Here is a 23,288-nt window from a genome sequence, read left to right as displayed (position 1 = left end):
CATTCAGCTGTGACGTCAAGTTGTAGGTGAACTCAGAAGGCTGATTCACCATGGGTTCCCTTAGGATTTTCCTTTGGGGTCTTATAATTGGAGTTTCATAATGGAAGTTTTGTTCTTTAACATTAATTACTTCAAAATATGCATTTGATATATGACTGTTTGTAATTAATGTTGTAGGATTATAAAACCCCACAGGAATATCTAGAGGAAACCCATAGCGAATTCTCTTCCAGGTTTGTGGACTACAACCTGAAGAGCTCTTTTAGCTGTGGACTATGTGTATTGTAAAATTGTAAAAAGATATTTACCTAAATGGATGTACCTTTCGAAGGTCCAAAGAGCTACACTGACACCTACACTAGCCCTGGGGCAACATGTGCCCTTCTCTCATCCAGAACGGTAAGGCATGGTCAAATAACATCGCCCAGCTCTGCCCTTTCGCTTGTCCAGCCGAAACTCTTTGAAGCTGTTTGATTGCTGTCTGAGTCCACATTAATCCTGCAATGCATTTCCTGAGTATCTTTGCATGGAGGTGTCTGACCATGTGGAAGCCTGTGTAACGATTTCACCTCCATTCAGCTATGTTGTCCTCCATATGTTATTTTTAGTGTTTTGAGTGTTCTCTGAAATACGGTGATGGCTACTTGAGGTTCTGTGAACCATCTGTCATCAGTGGGTCATTTTACATAATTTTAAAAGATGTATAAAAGACAAGCCAAGGTTCTCCACCCTCTTAGATTATACAGATAATGGCCTGTAATGTTCAAGCTGCCATTGACTTCTCATACATTTTTGTTTTGACAACTCTTGACAGTGTATTGTTTTGACAGCTTTACCCAAAGCCCTAGGGATTTTAATTGCATGTAATTGCAATGTGTAATTGCGTGGTGTAAATATGCTGCATTGACCCCCAAGAGTGCTGGACTGTAAGGAAGAGAGAGTTGCCTCACACTGCCAGTGTCTCTGGTGACATCATCTTCGCTGCTCTATCAACGCGTCAACCACACCAGAACATGTTGGTGTTGAAAAGAATAAACTGCAAATTGAATATAATATTTTCTCTTCTTTCTTTCTTTCTTTCTTTCTATCTTAACTTCCTTCCTTTTACTTCTTACTTTCTTTTTTACTTCTTTACTTTCTTTCTTTCTTTCTTTCTTTCAGGTGCTCCTACACTGAGACGTATGAAGAATCCAGTGTTGGTGGGAGAAGGAAGCAGGCTGATTGTGAAGTGCGAGGCCTCCGGCAGCCCCACCCTGGAGTATAAGTGGTACAAAGATGGCACTGAACTGAAGAAGAGCAAAGAGATCAAAATCAGGAATGGCAAGTGAGTCAGCATGTCCAATAGCCCACATCAGCACTTCATACAGCACCTACAATGTTTAAGAAGTACATCATGTCCTTCACATGAAAACTTCTTACTTTGGGCAGTGTAGACTATGTCCTTACTCTTCTGATTAAAGTGAAGTGTTTGACTTGCAGGTCTTTTATATTTTTAATTACCTGTATTAATACTTTAATGGAACAGTGCAGTTTTAAAAGTTGACAGAGGCAGAGATTAAAAAAATATTTTGAATTGTGAGAATGATCAAGACACCAGTAATATGAGCTTCTACAGCGTTCTCAGGTGGTTTTGATTCAGGACCCATGTTTTACATTGGACACCAAGTAGCAGTCCAACATGTACCAACATTTGTATCATCCAAATGTTGCAAAAATGACCTTAAAATTAAACAACATTTTAAATCACCATGAAAATTTTGATAAATTTACAAACAAGAGCAGAACTGTTATTTACTTGTGAACCCTTATTTTACATAATCTGGGTCTTATTTTCCTTTTGCTTGCATAGTTTTTTAAATGTTTTGTTTAAAGAAGAGGGCATGTCAAGCAATTTGTCCATGTTAGCATCTGCTCAATTTGACTATCTTCAACCAAGTGACAAACTCTGTGCCAAAATACCACAGAGTTTACATGAATGGACAGCCTTTGATATTAACAACAAAAGATATAGGAAGTATTTTGTCCTCACTTTTAAAATGTGATAAGCCTGTTTATTTTGCTATCTTAACTTTGCATGATTATATAGTTGTTCTTTCTCTTCCATTTTTATTGTGGAATCATTGACTCTTTCCTCTCTTTCTGCCTCTCTCTCTCTTTTTTTGAAGGAAAAACTCCAAAGTTCAGATTGGCAGTGCAAAACTGGAGGATTCTGGGAATTACACATGTGTGGCAGAGAATTATCTGGGCAAAGACAACGGTACCAGTACCGTGCACGTACAAAGCAGTAAGTACAGGCCAGAATACAGCTGCTTGTTTGTTTAAACAAGTACACATTCGCTTCAGGTGGTGTTGTGTAATAGGGAGGAAGTCAGGAGCTTGTCTGTGCTAATTTTTTTAATGTGTGTGTCAAATATATAAACATAGGACACGTTGTTCTTGCTGACTTTACACGGTGATGAGAGATGAAGACTTTGCCCTTCATCACAATATGTGCAGCATACTGAAATAAAACAAGAGTGTGTGTTTATGTCAGGCTTTTCACATATCTGTATAGTTGCATAGTTGGGTTACTCCAGGTATCTCACATACTCATTGGCTGAGAATGTGTGAATGTCAATGCATTTTCCATTTGCATTTTGGAGTTGGTTTGGAGGTTAAGAACAGTGGCAGGATCCAGAGAGGTGCGTGCATGTGTGTGTTTGTGTATGCTCGCTCTGATTATCTGTCGGCATGTTAGGCACCCCGGAGCAAGTCTTACTGTATCACAACAGCCAGCTTCACTCTGGCTGTTTGCACATATCCACACACACAAACACACACACTCAGGTAAGAGGTAGGAGGCAAGACCAAGCCCATCAGTGGTGGTATGGCCTTAGGCTCGGGGAGGAGGCCCCTCTCCTCATACAGTTCTCATAAAGAGCATGCAACATACTGTAGATCAACAACCTGGATGAGGCTGCCACCAGTGAAGCACTGAAGTGCCCAGGGGAGCAACAGATAAATCTAACAACTAAGGAAATACCTACAGCCGAGATTTTATGATACACTGTTTTCCCAACCTCCTCCGCTCTGACGGTGCAGAATAGGGTTGTCATGATAATTTCATTAGTCAATACCAATGCCAGTGACATTTCTAGATTCTCTGTACTTACACTGGCGGCCATAAGTTTGGAATAATGTACAGATTTTGCTCTTATGGAAAGAAATTGGTACTTTTATTCACCAAAGTGGCATTCAACTGATCACAATGTATAGTCAGGACATTAATAACATGAAAAATTATTATTACAATTTGAAAAAAATGTAAACTACTTCAAAGTGTTCTCATCAAAACATGTGCAGCAATGACAGCTTTGCAGATTCTTGGCATTCTAGCTGTCAGTGTGTGCAGATACTAAGGTGACATTTCAGCCCATGCTTCCTGTAGCATTTGCAGTAGATGTGGCTGTCTTGTCGGGCTCTTCTCACACACCTTACAGTCTAACTGATCCCACAAAAGCTCGATGAGGTTAAGATCCATAACACTCTTTTCCAATTATTTGCTGTCCAATGTCTGTGTTTCTTTGCCCACTCTAACCTTTTCTTTTTGTTTTTCTGTTTCAAAAGTGGCTTTTTCTTTGCAATTCTTCCTATAAGGCCTGCACCCCTGAGTCTTCTCTTTACTGTTGTACATGAAACTGGTGTTGAACGGGTAGAATTCAATGAAGCTGTCAGCTGAGGACCTGTGAGATGTCTGTTTCTCAAACTAGAGAATCTGATGTACTTATCCTCTTGTTTAGTTGTACATCTGGCCTTCCACATCTTGTTCTGTCCTGTTAGAGCCAGTTGTCCTTTGTCTTTGAAGATTGTAGTGTACACCTACAAACACAAAGACAATGTTAAGCGTAATTTAACGAACCAAATAGCTTTCCACTGTGTTTGAAATAATGGCAAGTGATTTTCTAGTACCAAATTAGAAATTTAGCATGATTACGCAAGGATAAGTTGTTGGAGTGATGGCTGCTGGAAATGGGGCCAGTCTAGATTTGATCAAATATTACTTTTTTCAAATAGTGATGGTGCTGTTTTTTTCACATCAGTAATGTCCTGACTATACTTTGTGATCAGTTGAATGCCACTTTGATGAATTAAAGTTCCAATTTCCTTCCGAAACAGCAAAATCTGTACATTATTCCAAACTTTTGGCCACCAGTGTATTTTAATACCACAGCAAAAACGTACAGTATATGCTATTGAACATACTTATTTAGTGTAACATTAATATAGATATTAATGTATTAAATTACAATGCCATGTTATAGGGGTGGAAAAATGCATCGATGCATCATTGTGCATTGATCTATCAAAGAAATTTTGATGCATCAATTACGAAATTTAAGATTCGATTATCATTCTAAATGAATACCCAATGTGTCCATCTCATATTACATGAACCTTCACACAACATACATGGAGCGGAGCACGTGGGATTAAAGGGAAAGAAAGAGCATGTGGGATTAAAGGGAAGGAACACGGCTGCATAAAGTTTATGCATCCGTGTTCACTTCACGAACCTACTTAAGATAAAATGGATGGATGGATGGATACTGCTGAGTTTGGCTTTCTGAGTCATTATTCAAAACTGTTTGCATCCATTTGACCAACGTAAATTCATTGTTGTTGCCTTCTTCCCCGATTACGATATTCAGTATATTATGTTAATATTGCATTTGTATCGCCATAAAATGAGTAATTTCCCCATAAACAGTTTAACCACGAATAGAACTCGGCTTAAATTAATGTGACTGGTGGGCAGACATTGACAATGAACAAAAACACTCACTCGTTAATTCATTCTTTTTATAGTAAATGCTACAGAATAGGGAGCGATTTCAGACTGTTCTGAAGGGAACTACAGTCACATGTGATTGGTCAATGACACGTGGTAGCAGCGAAAAGATTAAACATTTTTGTCTTTCGACAAGTGTGTGTCATAAGCAGTCCTGCATGAAAATGTGATTGAATTCTCGTGAACAGGCTTAACAAGCAGAGGCGTCTCTGTTTAGTCACCTGGCGCCTCTTTCCCTATCCCAAAATGAATAGGGAACTTACAGTTACCACATCCCATGTTACCACCTTTACATGCTACTAATAGACAGTTTTTCATGCTATGACCCTGCTGATCCTGCTCAATTAAAACCTGGATCATATTTGCCTGCATATGCCATTTCATCTGTAATTGCTGGTTTCAGATTTCATGATGCATCATGATGCATTATAATTGTTAGGTAGTGAATCGTTATCGAATAATTGTCAGAGAGAACTGTCAAACCGCTAGCATGTAACCTTCAAATACTTCTCAGTAATTAAATGTTGCTTTCAAGTGTTTGGTAAAATGAGTATTTACTCAAATTAACAGTCAGTAAAAAAAATAATTTCAGATTAATTGCAATCTTTATTTCCCATATTTATTCTTAAAATTCCAAGATCAGTCTTTTACTTAACGTTTTCTTCTGTTTTGGTTATGCTGATTCATATATATATTAAATATATAGCAATTGAACTGACTAGTTTGGGCCTGTTGTTAAATTTTAAAATGAATATTTTCATAATAAATAAAGTTAGAAAGATCCCTGTACAAATAACAGTACAATCTGCAAGAGCATTTCGTAATATATAAGCAAAACTGATTTTTTAATTGAAATATACCCAAATGAATCAGAATCTAATCAAATCTGACAAGATTGATTTCTTCCTGAGGTCATTAGTAGAACGGATGCTGTTGAGAAAGGCTACAGCTTTTAGAGGCCTGCAACATTGCTACCGTAGCAGCTGCATGAACCGGCGCTATCTGAATCTATCTAAGAAGAAGGGCGAGAGAGGGAAAGTGATGATGAGGTCGCTTGAGGAGGTGCTGTAAGGGAAAGAGAGTGGGAAGAGAGAAAAGGAGGGAAACAGAACAGAAAGCCATAGATGGAGTAAGAGCAAAAAGACAGAGAGATAACGCAGAAGAGGCCCAGCTGCCGCTTTAAACCCATTTTATAATGCAGTTGCGGATTTCAGGCTCTGTTCAGGCATTCAGCCAATCGTGTGCTGCTTTTCTCTCTAGCAGCCAATCAGATCGCGGAACTCCTTGGCTAATGTTTGTCACCGTTGCGCTGGTGGAGTGACACAGGAAATTAATCTCTTCATAAAGACTGTTTTTCATCACACACCTCCCTTTTAAACAACTCCAATAAACACACACATGCATATTTTGGCTCTTTCAGCAGTAAATTTAACAACATAAGTGAGCAGAGTAATTAGACTTATTAATTATAGCTGATCAGGCCTAAAGTTATGGCTGTTCAGGGGAGGTGAACTGAGGCTGTCCAGGGAATGAGAGAGACCATGTCAAGGGCATAGCAGCCAGAAGGTGATTCCACGCTTTTCCAAGCTAAACCCATACCAAGTCCAAATGGTGGATTTGTATACAGTATTCTTTGTGTTTTGTTACTTTGGGCTGATTAAGCAACCATCCAGCCAATCACAGGTGAGTTTCATGAGCCAAAACAACCCTTACGTAACAGGCCATCAGTCAGACAGTCTAATCAACATGGCTCCTTTCATTTCTAAAGAGTTGCTTTCAGCAATGCTCATTTATCCATGTTTTTTATTGGCATTGATGTTGAGTTAAATTAATAATATAGAGATGAGGAACACACAAATAAGAATTATTTATCGGCACATCTTTCTTGATTGGCAGCATTACGTGAAATGCACTGCAGAAAAAACAAAACAAAGGACAACCCTTCTTTTAAGCACACATTGTAAGTGGAGGATATATCATCACTTGAGTCTAAATTAAGTTTTGCTTTTTATATTATGTTTGTGAGGGAATAGTTTGATCTGTTCTTTTTGCCAATTTAAGCAGATTACAGTGACTAACTCATGTCACAAAATCGCCAGGTGGCATCACCAGAAATGGTCACTGAACGAATCATTAAATGAATCTGAACGAATTTTGGTGAACGTAATCAAAACATTCAAGCCACTTGGATAAATTTAAATCCCATAATGCACAAGCACAGAGTACAAAATAAAATTGTGCACATGCACAATTGTCATTATTGTAACTGATTAAATAATTTATTCAGGACCAGCTAGTGCTCAGTCTTTAATTGTCATGTGTGAAACAGAAGCAAGTGCTCCACAAGATGCCCTATATTTTTGCAGCTAATTTTGCTAAATTGTGCACTTAATTTGCAATACTGGAATATTTAAAATACTACAAGTATAAACATATATATTAATACAGTATAATACTTAAATCATACTTGTATATTAATATATACTGTAATATATAAATACTGCACTGTAAGTGTTGGGTCTGTGTAAGCCACCTACTGACAGCTGTGTCCCCCCACTTTTAAAATGACTGCTACACCCCTGGTCCTTGTGACCATGGGACAGCAACTAATGAAGACAAACAACAAACGAGGGCCCACCCCCTTCCTGTTCCACTCCCCGGGGGAAGGTCGGTTGCATTGTTGCCCCTGAACACTGCCGTTTCTGTCTGTGAAGCAGGCCCATGGTAGCTGTCTCTCAGTCCAACACAACAACACCGTCACCCTTCAGTGCATCCTGCTTGGTGGTCCTGTGTGAGTGTGTGTCTGTATGTGTGTTTGTGTACTTGTCAGTGTTGAAGGTGAATCTGGTTTATCAAAGCATTGTGGTGTCACAGGTCACAAACAGAGTGAAGCAGGGCAGGGAAAGGTCAAGAAGTTATGGGCTCCTCTGTTGTGGACAAACACTCAATGGTCAAACAAGCCACCCATGCAGAAGGCAATATTAGTGTTACAAATGTGCTGTCACACCAAAACTTTCTCAAGTAGCCCTACTCAATCTGAAATAAAATCTCAGTATTTCACAGTAGGGTTTATATGAATTAATCCTAATATCATGGTGTGTACAAACAAGTCAAAGTCATCTTGAAATAGCGTTAGCATCCCATTTTACTGTTTGTCCACAGTCTGAGTTAAACAGGATATTCAATAAGAAAAAAGCATAGGAATTGATTGGATTGTGAAAAGTGCATGTTACATGCCTTAATGTAAAAATAATTTAGTAAAATAAAAAAAAATACATAAAATACAAATCTATTTATTGAAAAATAAGAGGCATTGGTAAAAATCATTTCAGAGGCAGAGCAAGTTAATACATTTTCCAAAAATATTATGAAGTCTAGCTTATAGATATATAAGATTCTAATATAGATATATAGAAACAGATATATATATGTAAAAAAGTCTAAATATAATTAATATAATGGTCTGTCTGTCTGTTTGTCCACCCATCTATCTTACAAATATAAATATAAATATGTTACTATTATTATTATTTTTTAATTTTTTGGAAATAAATTGTGCACAATAATACCATGAACTTGCATTAAGAAAGTAAATAGGATAAATTTTGATTGTGTGTTGACTTTGAAGTTAAAAGATATTGTTCTAAAAATAAACACAAGCAATACATTTCCCCAGGCTGTTTTCCTAAGCAAGAAAGCTATTAAGTTCAGCAGAGTTTGGATTGCATGCAATCACATTGCATTTCGATCAAGTTCCAAAAGCTGCTCTCTCAGATTCTACAAAACCCTGAACATCTGCCAAATAAGTGCATTAGTATTTCAAAATTGCATATTTTTAAATTGGATTCTTTACTATTCCAAAACTCCAGAGACAGTTAGAGATGAGTAGAGGTGATTCACCCCTCAGATCTCTTCTGTGCTGACTGCTGGGTGGGAATTCTCAGGTTACAGCCCATTTGTGGCAGGTTTGGTGCGGTCTTCATGCTTCAGTACGCCCACGATTCTTGTTTTTGCATGGGTGCTGGACTTTTCAGTCTTCTGGGGAGACAACAGAGTGTTTGCGTGTGTCACTCCGATAGAAATGTTCTCAGCAAAGTTTTTTGTAGGGCTTTGTTTGCATAATATCTCCAGCAGTTGCACATATGGGTTGTATTTTCAATTCGGACCTCTCGTTTCTATTTTGATTCAACTGAATTTGAACGAACTCTGCCAAATGGTGACTTGCACACGATCAGATCAGATTGAATCTCTTTAGAATCAAAGATATCGTTTTCAGTGGAGACACACTTCTTTGTTGCGTACACTATGGTATGATGTGGAATCCAGATGTTCCAGATTGATGCTTTCACTGTAGTAGAGATATGGGGATAGTATTGGCAGAGATGATGGCTCTAGATCAGTGGTTCTCAATCAGGGGTTCAGGGCCCACAAGAGGGCCTCAGCAAAATTCCAAGGGGGCCTCAAAAGGACAAATCGAATTATTTATAAATAAGATATATTAAAAGAATCTAACATAATGAAAAATTAACAGCAGGACTCTAAGATCATCTCTCCATTATCTGTCCATGATTAAAATCGCGTCCCTAGGGGGTGCTGCAAACAGCCACAGAGAGAGTGAGAGGGACAGAGGGAGAGCGTGAGGTGAGTGGAATGTGTTTGATAGAAAATGCAGCTGGACGGCCGATTGTTCCAAACTTATCAGTCATGCTGGGGCCTACCAGCAGCAATCTCTCTCCCTCTTTCTATCACACACACACCCCCGTGAAGCTCCTCACATACATTCAAACTCACACACACACAACACCTGCCTCTGTGATGAAAGCCAATCCATTTCTGCTTAACTTGACTAATGTAAACCATCACTTATCAATCTTTAATGTAGGATTTTAACTCCAGGTATTGGCCATGCCCCAGTGACAAACTGGGGATAACCACCTTGACCCCTTTTTCTCTGGTCTGTGTCTATCTTCTGCTACCTCTTTCTTGTCTTCTGTGGTTTACAGCATAAAGTAATATTCTACAAAACCTCCAAACACCAGACACATGTGTCAAAATTGTATTATTAATCCCATTATAATCAATGGAATGACCAGTTTATATTTTTGAGGCACTGGAGACCTACTCCAGCCACATAATTTTTTAAGTCACTCTTAAATAAAGTAAATTAATGATGTTTTTATATTACAGCTTGTTTCTGGTCTACTATAGTATTTTAAATCGCTTCCAGTGTAGAAAGCCTCAAGCCAGTGTAGATATGGTGTACATGTCTTTTCCTATTTTCTTTATCCCTCTCTCTTCCTTCCTTTCTCTCTTTCTCCATCTCCCTCATTCTATTTGTGAAAAAAACTGTTCGTTTTCTCTGTACGACAAAACTACAAGATTAACTGGGCTTAAAGGACGCTAGATATCTTTTTGGGACATTGGCAGTGACTGTCCAAGAATGTGAAGTACCTGTTAGGGAATTGAAGACATTGATCGGTGTGGGAGAGCGGTAGGGGCCGTGTCGGTCCTCACTCAGGAAGATTCACGGCAAGCCCACTGTATTTACAATCTTGCACAAACGAGTGGTGACAGCAGCCCTAATTCAGAACAAACAGGGTGGCTTTACATAAACACATCAACAAACAAAAGAATGCCAAGGGCCCAAATAGCTCTGTTATATTAATTTCCACACAACTGTATATCTTTATGGGGACTTAGCTTTGATGTGTGTATGTGCAAGGGTATAACCAAATATCCAGGATTTGTGGTAAGGGATATATCAAAGTACCATGGTATTTTTATTTGATGCCATCAGAATCAGAATCAGCTTTATTGCCAAGTATGCTTACACATACAAGGAATTTGTCTTGGTGACAGGAGCTTCCAGTGTACAACAATACAAAAACAATACAAAAACAGCAGCAAGACATAGATAATAATAAAAAATAAAAAATAAGAAATACGTACATACACACACAGACACACACATACATACATACACACATACACATACGTAGTGCAGTCTAATACAAATCTGTTATCTGTTATGTACAGTGCAAATACAAATCTGTTATGTACAGTGCATCTGTTATGTACAGTGCAAATGTTTTTGTTTGTTTGTTTGTTTTTTTTTGTTTTTTGTTTTTTGTTTTTTCAGAGGTATGACATGGCAGAATTGTACCATCACTGTACCATAGTACCACCACAGTACTTTCTTGTTAGAGTGGGTTTGGTGTTTTGCGTGAGTAATGGAGTGTGTATTGGATTAAGAATGTTGGTCAGTTGAATCATGGTGACGTGTTGCCCATTAGGAGCTGTAAGAGACCTTTGACTTGAGGGTCAGATTCTTTGGGCCCATAAGCCATTTTAAGGTGCACAGTGCTAGTTGCTCTCTCTGCCCTGTGGGTCCATGTCTCTGGTCACATAAGGAATACATATATTTCCCATTCATTCTTGCTTGCTTGTTGTAAAGGTGTTGCCCTTTGTAGATTTCTCCCCACAGTATTCATTACTTCATTAAGTCTGTTTGCGTGGGGAGAGCCCCTCTGTTTTCCCCATCAGACCGGATGCTGGTGTATATGTGAGTATGCGAATTGGTGTTCTAGTGGGGCGGATTTTCTGCAGCTGGCTGTGAGCATCAGAGCTGGTGGTGTGGTGGGCTGGTGCTTCTGTTTCTGGGTGGGGTTACCCCGGATCTGAAGCCCCACATCCTGCAATTGCTCTCTGTCTGCCAGCTCACACCATAGCCTTGATGCCCCAATTTCACACCCACTAGTGTGCGAGGGCGGCCGTGTGTGTGTGAGAGAATGCTGACAACTGGCCCCAGGAAAAGTCCAGAAGTACGGTGTCACTCCACACCAGCAGTTTGGGAAAAGTGTGTAATGGAGATTTTGGACTGGGTGCCCCTATGAGCACTTTCAGAGGAAGTGCAAGCTGGGAGGGATTGAGCAGGATTTGGATGAGCTTTCGATGGACCCAGATGTGTCTGTCTATCCACTGCCTGTTCTACTGGTGGGTCTCTGTGAGGGGCAGAGAGTGGGGCTTTTGTCCAGGGCTGGAGTGGAGTGTGGGATAGGGCTCGGTTTCCTTCCATCACAGCCCACTCCACTGCGCTCTCCAAGGCCCTGCTGCAGAGGAGCATGTGGAGGAAGAGCCCTGCTCCTACTGCCCACCCTGTTTCTACTTCTGTTGGGACTTGGAGCATGCTTGCTGCTCCTCCACCACGCTCTGATTCAGGGAGCCAGCCGCAGCAGGGAACCAGACTTGCTGGATCTCCTCAGGGGAGAGGATGAGGAGGAGGTGCTCCATGTCAATGATGCTCCACAGACCCACACAACCCCGATGAACACTGTCGCCCCATCCTCTCAGTGGTTTTCAGAGTCTCTGTCCACCTTTTTCCCAGGCAGGGTCTCGTCTGAGCCTACTTCATCTAGTCCGGCAAGCACCCTTGCCCTCACCATCTCCCCCAGCAGTGCCCCACCCCCTCTGGGTAAGTGCCCTGAGCCTTGCTTGTTTACACACGCGTCCTGTTGTGCAATTGCATGCAAAAGCGCTCTTTGATTTGAGTTGTCTCTGAAATTATTGTGGCAGACAAGATCAGGCACATCAGCTATGCAGCAGGAAGCTGGGAATAGAAGAGCAAAATAAAGACCTGCTAATGAAAAGGGAAAAATACAGGACAGAGTTCACTGTAGGCTTCTGTTTTTCTTGATTTTGTTTTCCACCTCCTTGCTTTTCTGTTTTGGTGAAGGGTACAGAGGATTCTTCACTGTGGGTTTCTCTGATGTTGGCAGTTGTTTGTAGTTGGGGTATGTGGCTCTTAAACTAAGCTTTTAGAGCATTATCATTAGTAATGCTTTGTTTATAAGTCGTACAGTTTCTTTGGACAGATAGCTTTTGGATTTGGCCGCCTGCCTAAACATTGACTGGAAAGACTTATATCTGTTTGACACACATCTCACACTTTCTAATAAGCTCGCTTTGAACTTTGAAGTGTAAAATATGCAAATACTGCATGTAAATGTCATACCTGATAGTTTTCATGCTGGTGCCGCAGTCATTTGCTTAGTCCATTTATAGATTTAAAGGAATAGTCCATCCAAAAATAAGAAAATCCTCAACTCATGTCATTGCAAACCCATATGACTTACTTTCTTCCATGGAACACAAAAGGAGATGTAGGCAGAATATTAGCCTCAGTCACCATTCACTTTCATTGCATCTTTGCATGAAGGTCATACAGATTTGGAACAACATGTAAAATAAATGATGACAGAATTTTCATTTTTGGGTGAACTTTCCCTTTAACTATTGAATTTTACCCTGTGCATCAGACAGATTTTCCACTGACTGGTCCGATATCTTCTGAACAAGTCATTTTTTAAAGGGTTTAATTAAACATCCAAATACCGGATCACGTTAGGAATCAGAGCGCTCCAGGGAAGTTCTGTTTCCTAACAGATGTGTCTTTTGTTGTCTGTGTGAGTCACTGCGGTTAATGCAAACATGAAGAGCCTCAAGTCCGCAGTGATGGTCTTAAAGAGATCATAGATTACTTAAAACACTGAAGAATGCACCTACACCACACCAAGTTTTCTACGAGAACACTACGACAGGGAATTACGTAAACTGTATTATTACTGATTGTACATAGGGATTATGTGTTACCTTGTATGGACCCTAAGGTAAAATCGCTGTGCCTTTTCAAACCTGCTGGTTAATTCTTAAGTAAACCTGCCCTCTCCTTCCTAAACATCTTAGCGAGATTTCCTTTGCCACTCTTGTCTGTGGTGTGCTTACCCCTACAATAAAATAATAATAATAATAATAATAATAATAATAATAATAATAATGAAAACATTTAATATACATTTTTATATAAATATAAATATTAAATACAAAACTGATGGTGTCATAGCATTTATTTATTTTTATTTTTATTTCCATGGGCCACATGATTTTGTTTAGAGACTTTTAATAAATGATGCAGCAGACTTATAAATGTGAAATGGAGAAGACCTCTCTGAAGGCTTCATGAATCCTTTTTAACAAAAGGGGATGCACATAATGGTTTCACATAATGGAAACCACTCAAAAGCTGTAAGATTGCATGCAGTGTAAATTGACCTCTTGTGCAGTGATGGGATTCCACTCCCAGCTGTAACAAGAGACATCTCCAGAACTCTTCAGCAAAAGGGTGGTGAGAGAGTGCACTAGCACAGAAGGTTGACCATGGCAGGAAGCCTGTCTTGACTATTATGATCTCTCAAGCATCATTTGTCAGCCTCTGGATCTTTTATTTATCTTTGTCTCATACAAGGCTCTCAAACTATCAAAGGCGCACCAGTAATGTGGATGTAATTTGAAATAGTAGATATTATTTGTTGCCACTCCTCAATTACAACAATTATACATTGTACTGTTGTTCCCCTAAAAATGAAAAATCTTTCATTCACTCTCCTTCATGCCATTCCAAACTGACTGACTTCCCTTAGCTTAAGCCACCATTCATTTTCACTGGAAAAAGGATGCAATTAAAATGAATGGGGACAGAGCCTAACATTTCCTTTTGTGTTCTTTGGAAGAAAGAAACAGGATACGGGGTTGGAACAAGATGATGGTGAGTCAATTATGAGAGAATTTTAATTTTTAGTTGAACTATCTCTGAAAAGGCAATGAGATGCATGGACCACCCATTGTAAGTCCCTCCACCCGTGGAATCACTTGGCCTGTTTGGATTGTGCACTAGGAGAATGTGTCTGCAGAAGAAAAATAAAACACTCTCAGCAACTCCTTTCATTTTTACGACTTTCCTAGAACACTTTGGAGAGTGCAGAAAGATAGACATGTTCCTGAAGCCTTCCAGATGGTCCCCTTTTGCCCCCACCCAGGCTCTCTTTTCAGTTCCTTGGCCATGAAGAATTAATCAAATTTAGGGATAAGCTCAATGGCCAAACCCTTGGGTATTCAGGCTGGAGAAAGTGACCTCTCATGGGAGCTGTAGGGCAGAGTGAAAGTTGCTTAGCCTTCACCATTAAGAACTTAAAAACTTGGCCTTTAGCATATCAGGCATGTAATCAAGGCTTGAGTCTTGGGAAGCCACCTAGCACCCCTATAGCTGAATGTAAAGAGATGACTTACTCGCCAGTGTGAAACTGGAGGTATCGTTAGGCACTGTAGTGAAACTGACCTTGTTAGGCTAGAATGCTTTGTTGATCATTTAGCATGAACTGTGTCATGGCTATGCTAAGTCTGGTTAGCTTAGCCGCAATGCTCCAAAGAAACTGATTTGAATCAAAAAGGCTGATGTATTGGAGAATTTGTTTCTTTGCGCCAGCTGCAGTCTGATCAGAGCTGACAGAGTGGGACCGCCATTAGAAACCACAGACAAGCTTGCCTCTAAGCATCATATTTTCTACACAGCTGCTCCATCCAAATTACAGCGTTAACGGTCTTTTCACACAACTGGGAATTGCCTATGAATGCCTATATAAATTACTCCTGCCTTGATCATAAAAAAATGTACACAAACATCTCTTTTTAATAAAATGCAGTTTAGCGCCTGCTTTCCTCAGGCGGTAATTGTGCAATGTTAATTGTGGTGGGCAAATAGCCCAGAGTTTTGTGATAAAACACAGTCTATAACCGTAGCCTATGCCGTGGCCTGACGTGCACCTATCCAAAAAGGTAACCATGTGTTGCATCAGTGCTGACCACAACAGCTATGATTGGTAAGTTTTGTAATCAAATACCGTCCCCCAGGATGACAAAGGATATCTGAGGTATCGTTGCATTTTCTCCAAGATTATTTTAGATTTATGCATTGTATCAAATTGTATTTGTGCTCAGTTTAAGCGGGATCATCTGCTGTTTTTGTATTCAATTTGTTTCTTGAAGTTACAAGAAAACTTTTTCTTTTTTTTTTTTTTCAATTTAGAAGCTTGGCTTTGTTCTCTGGGCTTTTACTCAATATTTTGGTATGTGAGTGAGACTTTGTGAAAATGTAAAAGTACCTGTTAATAGTTGGTTTTATTGCCTATATGCATTGTAAAGTCCAGCTGCTAAGCTTTAAATGACAACCATTTTGTGTCGGTCAAGCAAGTGGTTAATTTCTTTAGCACGGAGCATCAAAGTACACCAAAATGATTTACACAAATAATGAATTATTTTCTCTCTGCATGACAGAAAACATGTATAATAAATAGGTAATATGTACCTAATCTCAACATGTTCAAATACGTTGATGAACTCGTTTTAATGTTCCAATAATTTCATAATACATTTTGAATTCATGAATTACATTGTTTTTGTTTATTCTTGAAATATATTTATTTCAGAAATGAAGGCATTTTCTCTCAATATACTAGCACTTGGCTGCGTACTTATCATGCACTGATGCAAAACTACAAATGCAAACCACCGTGTTGGCCACTACGGTGTATGTTCGATGCAGAAATACAAACTGTCCTTTAAAAATGCTGCACTCTAGCGCAAGGTCAAAACCATCCATCTAGCGCATGTTTACATAGAAAACAAAACAGCACAGACTGACACAATACAGTAACACTTTAGGTATGAACGGTTCCTGAATTGCTTTGGAAAAAAAGAGTCTACCAGATGCACAAATGAAACAATGGTTTTAAAGACAAAACTTGTTTTAAAGACAATTTGAGAGATTTTTCAGTTGCATAAATGTGTATAGTGGGTTAATATGCCTTGTTCCTTCCTCTCAACCCCCACCCAATCAGTTAGACAGGTCTCTCTCACTCTTCTCTCTCTGGCACATGTTGCCTCAGCAGGTATTTACAGAGCTTTCCCTGATTTCCAGCAGAGAGTTGATGGGAGCTTCAGAAACGTGGAAATATTGTACAGGCATTTAACTGTCACAGCTCAACCACTGATGGAGAGAGATTTAAAATGTATCACTAGACCAGAAGCATAAACATGACAAATATCATCATAGTTACCCAACTATGGTTTTCTTACCAAATCTATGCTGTTTTGAAAGAAAGCAGAATAACACATTCTTAATCTGACAGTGCTTGGAAACATTCAGTCCAAACCTGTGCAGTACATAAATTAAAAAAAAAAAAAAAAGCAAACATTTGAATGAATAGCATACAGCACTGCAATTGCAGCATATTTTCAATGCGCCAGAATGCTTGCTTGCTTTTGCATCATGCATTTTCAGATCAGTGCTTAAATAGATGCTCTGTTGCACATTTAAATGGATGTAGGGAGTGAATCTTGTCCTAATATGACTAGCTTTTCAGTGCACCTCTGCTCACACGTCTGGGGATAAAAGGAGTTGACTATAAGGAATACAAACGTACCCACTCCTGGAGCTCTGGGAAAGTGTGCACATATTTTAAGGATTAAGGATGCATTCTTTATGAGGTACTTGAGGTCTTGCAGGGGAGTTTTAATGTCTGTGGGTTCCATCTGTCCATCCAGGGAGACTGAACCTTGATGGGAGGGTAACTTGTGCTGTGTCATTAGTCCTCTACTGGGGTAAACATGCCCTGAGATGAGTCCATGCTCAGGGCAAACTCTCAGCAGGCATGGAGAGGGGGTGTTGGCAGGGAGGGTACGCCTCCCTGCAACCAGTTGGATCTTTGCCAAGCCCGTGGGTATGTTTTGCAATTGAAGAGTGTTATTACAGTTTTATATATTGACAATGTTTCCTTAGAAGTTTACTTCCCTTCTAGTTTAATGACACAAAGGTGAATGAAGTTTGAAACAAACTTTTAGATATGATGGAGAATTGCATTTTGTCAGATTTGTATAGTGGCATAGTGGGTGGTGCATGTGCTTGCAACACATAAAGAGATGTTCTGCTTAAGAGGACACAGGTTCAAATCCAGGCTGCATCATGTCCCCATCCCATTCCCCAATTACTCCCCCACTTCCCTGCCCTTCTTAATTTGAAATTAAAGAGATAGTTCACCCATAAATTAACCCACCATTTTTGGGTTCCGTTTTAGGCTAAACGGTCACAAGGGCTAAGATATAATTTCTTGATATTTCTTAATATTAGATTTTTCACAACTTTTGTGCATTAGAATTACTGCAAAAAATAAATAAATAAAACTGAAAATAAAACAAGTTAATAAACAAGCTTGTTCGCTCTATAATCATCTGACGTACATTTGCGTCATGCAATATTGCCCCAACCAAATGTTCCTCACCGCCTGCTATAGGCACAATCACTTCAACAAACTGGTACAAGATGTTCTCTTAGCTGTGTATGGTCCCAGGGACACACAATGTGATTTTTACTAAAACACAAATAACACAGCCTGAGCAGACATGTACTTTTAATAAACTCTTTGCCCCTGATACTGAACCTTGACACCACTCTGATTACACACATGTGATTTGATGTGGTAACATTAGTACCCTTAGATAATGCTTGATATCAGAGAGGGCCCAGATCTGAGGAGAGCACACCTCCACATCTGCTAACGTTTCTTTCTTTTGGCCTGCCTTGAGCCAGATGTTCCAAATGTGCATTTTTTTGTTATTATTATAATTTTTAGACTGCACAGGAAGAATGGATTACTCTAAAATTTTAGAAATGCTAATTATAGATCATAAAAATTATCTATATTTTTTTCAATATTGTGAATAAAAGTGTAAAATCTTCAATGGGAGTCTATTGTAGATACCTGTACCGTTACATTTGATTCAAGTAAAGGTAGAAATTCATTGGACTCTAACAAGGCTCTAAAATGTCATTTTGTGTCCCACCTGGATGCTTTTCTTCTCTGGGAGTTTCTCATTTGCATTTGAAAATGTATCTTATTGTTTATTGGAAATTAGGCTTTCAATCAATGTATTTCTTGTCCTGTCTGGAAGACCGGCTTCTCTATATGATGATTGGTCGAGCTCTAAAATAGCCCCGCACTGTCAAGCACAGAGTGTGTGTTCTGTGGGTTGGAAAATCGGATAAATGTGCAGTTATACACTATACACATTTATTTCATAATTCTATATTTTGACTAGTTGGCCTTTTCAGTTATGGCAAAACAGTTCAATTATTTTCGTTTGATCATTATGTGTTTGATTAGTAGTTTGAGAAGCAGATTTTAGGAGCAACATTGCAGCATTGAACCTCCTGTGCTTCCCCACTTTTAAAAAGCTTCAGCCACTACAGGTGTGCGGGTTTTCAGTGTTCCTACGATGAGTTGCTCGTCATTGGATTTCTGTGGCTCTGGACTGCTAGGGCAAAAGCTTCCCCATATCACAGCTTTTTTTATTTGAAGAGAGAGAGAAATAGAACTGATAGCACATTTTGTTCTCAGCTGAATTTGAGTGACTGTGCTGTCTGTCCTATGTTGTCTGAGACTTGTGTCTCTGCAGAACAAAAATGGGCGTTTTCCAATCAGTGGGCCTTTTCAAACCGAGATAGACATTTTTCAACCGCTTTACATGATTTGCCTATTACATTGAGATTCCCTACTTTCATTGGATAGTTCAGAAACACCCATCCTGGCTTGGAAACACCCACTGATTATGACACTGAAATTCCCTGCTTTCATTGGATAGTTGAAAAACACCCATCCCGATTTGAAAACACCCACAGATTCAGAAACACACATTATTGTTCTGCAGAGACCTATACTTCCTGAGCCACAAGACAATTGCCATCAAATTTCTGGCTGTGGCTCATTTTTACACTTTTCATTTGGAACAAGACAGTCTTCAATCATGTCTCAATGCACAGAAAAATTGAGAAATGGAAGACCATAGGTTGAATAAACGTTTTTATTCTTTGTGTAATCTTAAATAATTTTCAGTGCACATTGCAGTCCTATAGGCAGACACTGCATGCCATTCTTTTGATGTACATCATCATTATGAATGTTGTTTTAGGTTTTTGTTCAGACAAAAAAAAAAAAAAAAAAAAAAAAAAGAAATGGTGTATCTGATTCAAATCAGTTCAGTTTTTGCTAGTCTGAAAAGAAAACACAAAAATATGAAATCTGATGTTTACAGACCCAATTCAAACCCTATTTATTCTTATGTGGTTAGAAATCAGAATTAAATCAGATTTTTTTTTCTTTTCTTTTTCTGGAATACATCTCAGTCTTGAAATGGAATTTCAAATAGTTTTTTTCATTATTTGGCATGTGCCTGTTGGGAAGACGCCGGGCAGTATTGTAAAGATCCATATGCAGTTTAATAAAAGTATAAACATTACAACAATGTAGCAAATCAAAGGGTAAACAAAAAGCAGGCGACGGTTCGGTACACAGGAAGGCAGTCCAAGAAAGGCAAACCAAGTAAATCCTAGAGACAGAAGGGTAATCCAGTAAACAGGCAATAGGTCCGAAAACACACAAACAGGCTGGGAAATACGATGAAGAGGCTGGAGTCAAAACACAAGGAAAACAGTAGTGGTAAATAATGCTCAGAATTGCAGACTAGGCAGAACAAGACTTCGCAGTGAATGCGTGTAAACAGGGAACTTAAATAGACAGAGATAATGTGAAACAGTCTGAGCGGAGGGTTATGGGAAATGTAGTTCATGAAGGAAGGGATAGTACTCTGGAGATGGCGACCTCTGGCGGCATTCAGGAGAGATAGCAGGCACTGCCGGTTTAACAGTGCCATGCAGGTGCGGATCTACAGGGGTGGCATGGGGTGGCAAGTGCCATCTTGATAAAAAGCATTACCACCCCATCTGCCACCACAGCATTTAGTATCCCAAAGTATGAAATATAAATGTACTGTAACTATATAATGTATAAGAGTTAATATAATGTAAGAGTTTATTTATGTCGAACTGTCTCAACTCTAAGGGGAAGCAAAAATGACAACCTTGACTATTGCGGTCGATCCTGTGATTGATTACAGCTGTAACCAATCGCGTGGTTGTCTACTTTAGCACATGAACACTGATTCTGTTTCTGACAGACATAGTTGCCAATTCTTATTATTATTAGCGACATTGGGCTTGTTTTCTTTCTTTTTTTTTATTTTTATAAAGTTGCATAAATATGGACACTTGATGGTTGCTGTTTTTTGGGCTTATTTTCAGAAAACAGTCCTGTTTTTTGGGCTTCCAACACACCCACCCTGTGCAGCTTTTGGCACTCGCAGTCTCGCGAATACTCACGTTTTTCATCAGAAACTGGATCTGAGTGACATTCTCTCTGAGGGACCCAGCTCATTTTCCTCAACCACGATAATAATGACAACATGGACAGATACATGGAAAAATAGAGGCAAATGTGAATTTCTCAGTTGTTTCCAAGTCTTCACTGAATGATTATGAGATATGATGGATTAATAAAGATATAGCACGATGTCGGAGTTAACGTGTAATTACGATTATTATCTGTGCTGTGTATTTTTTTATTTAAGGCCTTACTTTATGTTATGTTTGCTTTTAGATGGCTTATTATTATAAAGGTGTTACAGGACATTATCTCTACAAGTAACATGGTCTGTGCATCCACTCTCCTTGGGAGTATCCATGGGTACTTCAAGGTTTAACAAATCAAAATAATTTGGCCTTTATACTCCTTCACATAACCAGACATTAATCGCGTAGTTTATTTCTCTTTTCGTCCTGTGTTTCTGCCTTTTCCAGCCCCTACCCTAATGATTCTTAATGATGTGATCTATTCATTGACTTTAGATTGCCAATTCTATATGTGAAATATTTTAATTATTTTTGTAAAAGGATATAATTATTGAAGCAAGGTTATTTTGATCAATGTTAAAAGTCTAAATACACAAAAGTGTGTTTTTTGGAGCAGTAGTTTTGTATGCTGGTTTCAAAGTCCTAGTTCAAAACCCTCTTTTATTACAACACATTTTTAGTGAATTAAATCAGGAATGATCACATGAATGTTCTCATGAATCCTATGCCACTGGTTTAATGGCAGGTTCTATTGTGACAACTAATCCCTTGTGGACAAAAGGTGAATGTGTGGACAATTCCAGTAGTGAAATGATTACTTTGTGGCTAATGCAACTATCATAAATTCATTGGCATTTGTAATTTGATAGAGACTTCAAGAAATGAACTAGTACTTGTTGCAATGAAGCTTGGCATCTTAATCCAGAAGAACTATGCATGTGCGCTTATGATGATGTTGCCACCCCTCACAGTCCTCATGCCAACCCCTTGCCACCACAAAAACTATTTTATAGATCCGCCCCTGGTGGCGCGTATGTAACATCATTACAATATTGTCGCTTTGCTCATGCCTTCCTGTATCGTGAACTGTTCTTCACTTTTCTAAACTATTTTTGTTTTAGAATTATGGGTCTCATCCCTCTTTAATGGATGTATAAAGGTTCCCTCAAGGTCACAAAGGTGTCCTTGCAGAATAACCATAAGTGTGGTTCATCGCATTAACTATGGACATTTCCACTAACGTTTTCTCAAAAGTATCCAAAGTATCCAAATACTTTTTGTCTTAATTTTGAACAATATATCTATTGTTTTATAACTTATATAACCTAACAAACATCTTTTTGTGAAATTTTGACTGAATATGGTAAAAAATGTATCATTATTTTTATAATTTTTTTATTTATTTCATCTAATGCAGTGGCGTTTATAATTTTTTTTTTTTTTCATGTGGCTAAAGCATCCAAATACTAATTTACATCCAAAATCATTTCGCTATACTCCAATAATTTTAAAAACCCACCCTCATGCATAGGCAGTTGATGTGTTCATGGGTTCTCACATTCATGTTATTTTTGAGAGTAATCAAAGTTTGGTTTGTTGTCTGCATTGGAGGGACTCAGAAATGAAACCAGAGCTCTATGAAGAATATTCCTGGTTATTTTCAAACTAATTTTCTCTTGTGTGGCATCAATTACCACAGACCATAATTTTGACTCATACCTCAATTTGAATAAATGAACAGGAAAATTGTTTACAGTAAACATGTAATTTAAATAATGGAAATAGTCCGTGGTAATCAACAGCATATCACACATGCCATACATTAGTCTCAGAATAACTCCTTTAATAAAATGAACATGTTCCTTCTTAAGATTTGCTCTGAACAGCATTTTGAGTTTGAACTTGACAATGAAGCCATACTAAGGTATACAAGAGAGAAACCCTTGCGTGATTGTCAGAAGCATTGATGTGATGTGATGACATGAAAGTTTGTATATGTGTTCAGCTTAACAGCAGTGGGAAATATGTTATTGTATGTATGTTATTAATATGGCAGTGGGAAGCAGTTCGCCCTGTCAGTCCTCACGTTTCTGCTTTAGATTAGAAAGTCAGTAAACGTGTTCATGCATCCCAATGAAGCTTTGCTTGAACTGGTGTCACAGATAAACAAACTGTTGTCAGTATGGCCATAATGTAATTTACTGTATGCACTTATGATTTTCTACAGTTCTCTGGCTATTTTCAGAATGGAAGGCAAGCTTACTCTTTACCAAATGCTGCACTGTTAACTACTTTCTTAAAAAAATACATTTAAAAAAATTAGTAAGT

General features: G+C 38.7%; 1 protein-coding gene across 11 annotated transcripts in view; it reads left to right on the top strand.

Annotated features, from left to right (window-relative positions):
• LOC127431257 (pro-neuregulin-2, membrane-bound isoform-like) overlaps positions 1-23,288 on the top strand; it is a 108,980-nt gene that overhangs the window by 23,697 nt on the left and 61,995 nt on the right. For all 11 annotated transcript variants that reach the window (XM_051681627.1, XM_051681626.1, XM_051681624.1 and 8 more), the window contains exons 2-3: positions 1,162-1,324; positions 2,166-2,284. In XM_051681627.1, coding sequence (XP_051537587.1) covers positions 1,162-1,324; positions 2,166-2,284 — 282 coding nt within the window. The remainder of the gene's footprint in view (positions 1-1,161; positions 1,325-2,165; positions 2,285-23,288) is intronic.

The sequence above is a fragment of the Myxocyprinus asiaticus genome, chromosome 40 (genome assembly GCF_019703515.2).
Source record: "Myxocyprinus asiaticus isolate MX2 ecotype Aquarium Trade chromosome 40, UBuf_Myxa_2, whole genome shotgun sequence".
Classification (NCBI taxonomy): domain Eukaryota; kingdom Metazoa; phylum Chordata; class Actinopteri; order Cypriniformes; family Catostomidae; genus Myxocyprinus; species Myxocyprinus asiaticus.
Note: the sequence above shows the minus strand (reverse complement) of the source record. Positions and strands in the feature narration are given on the sequence as shown.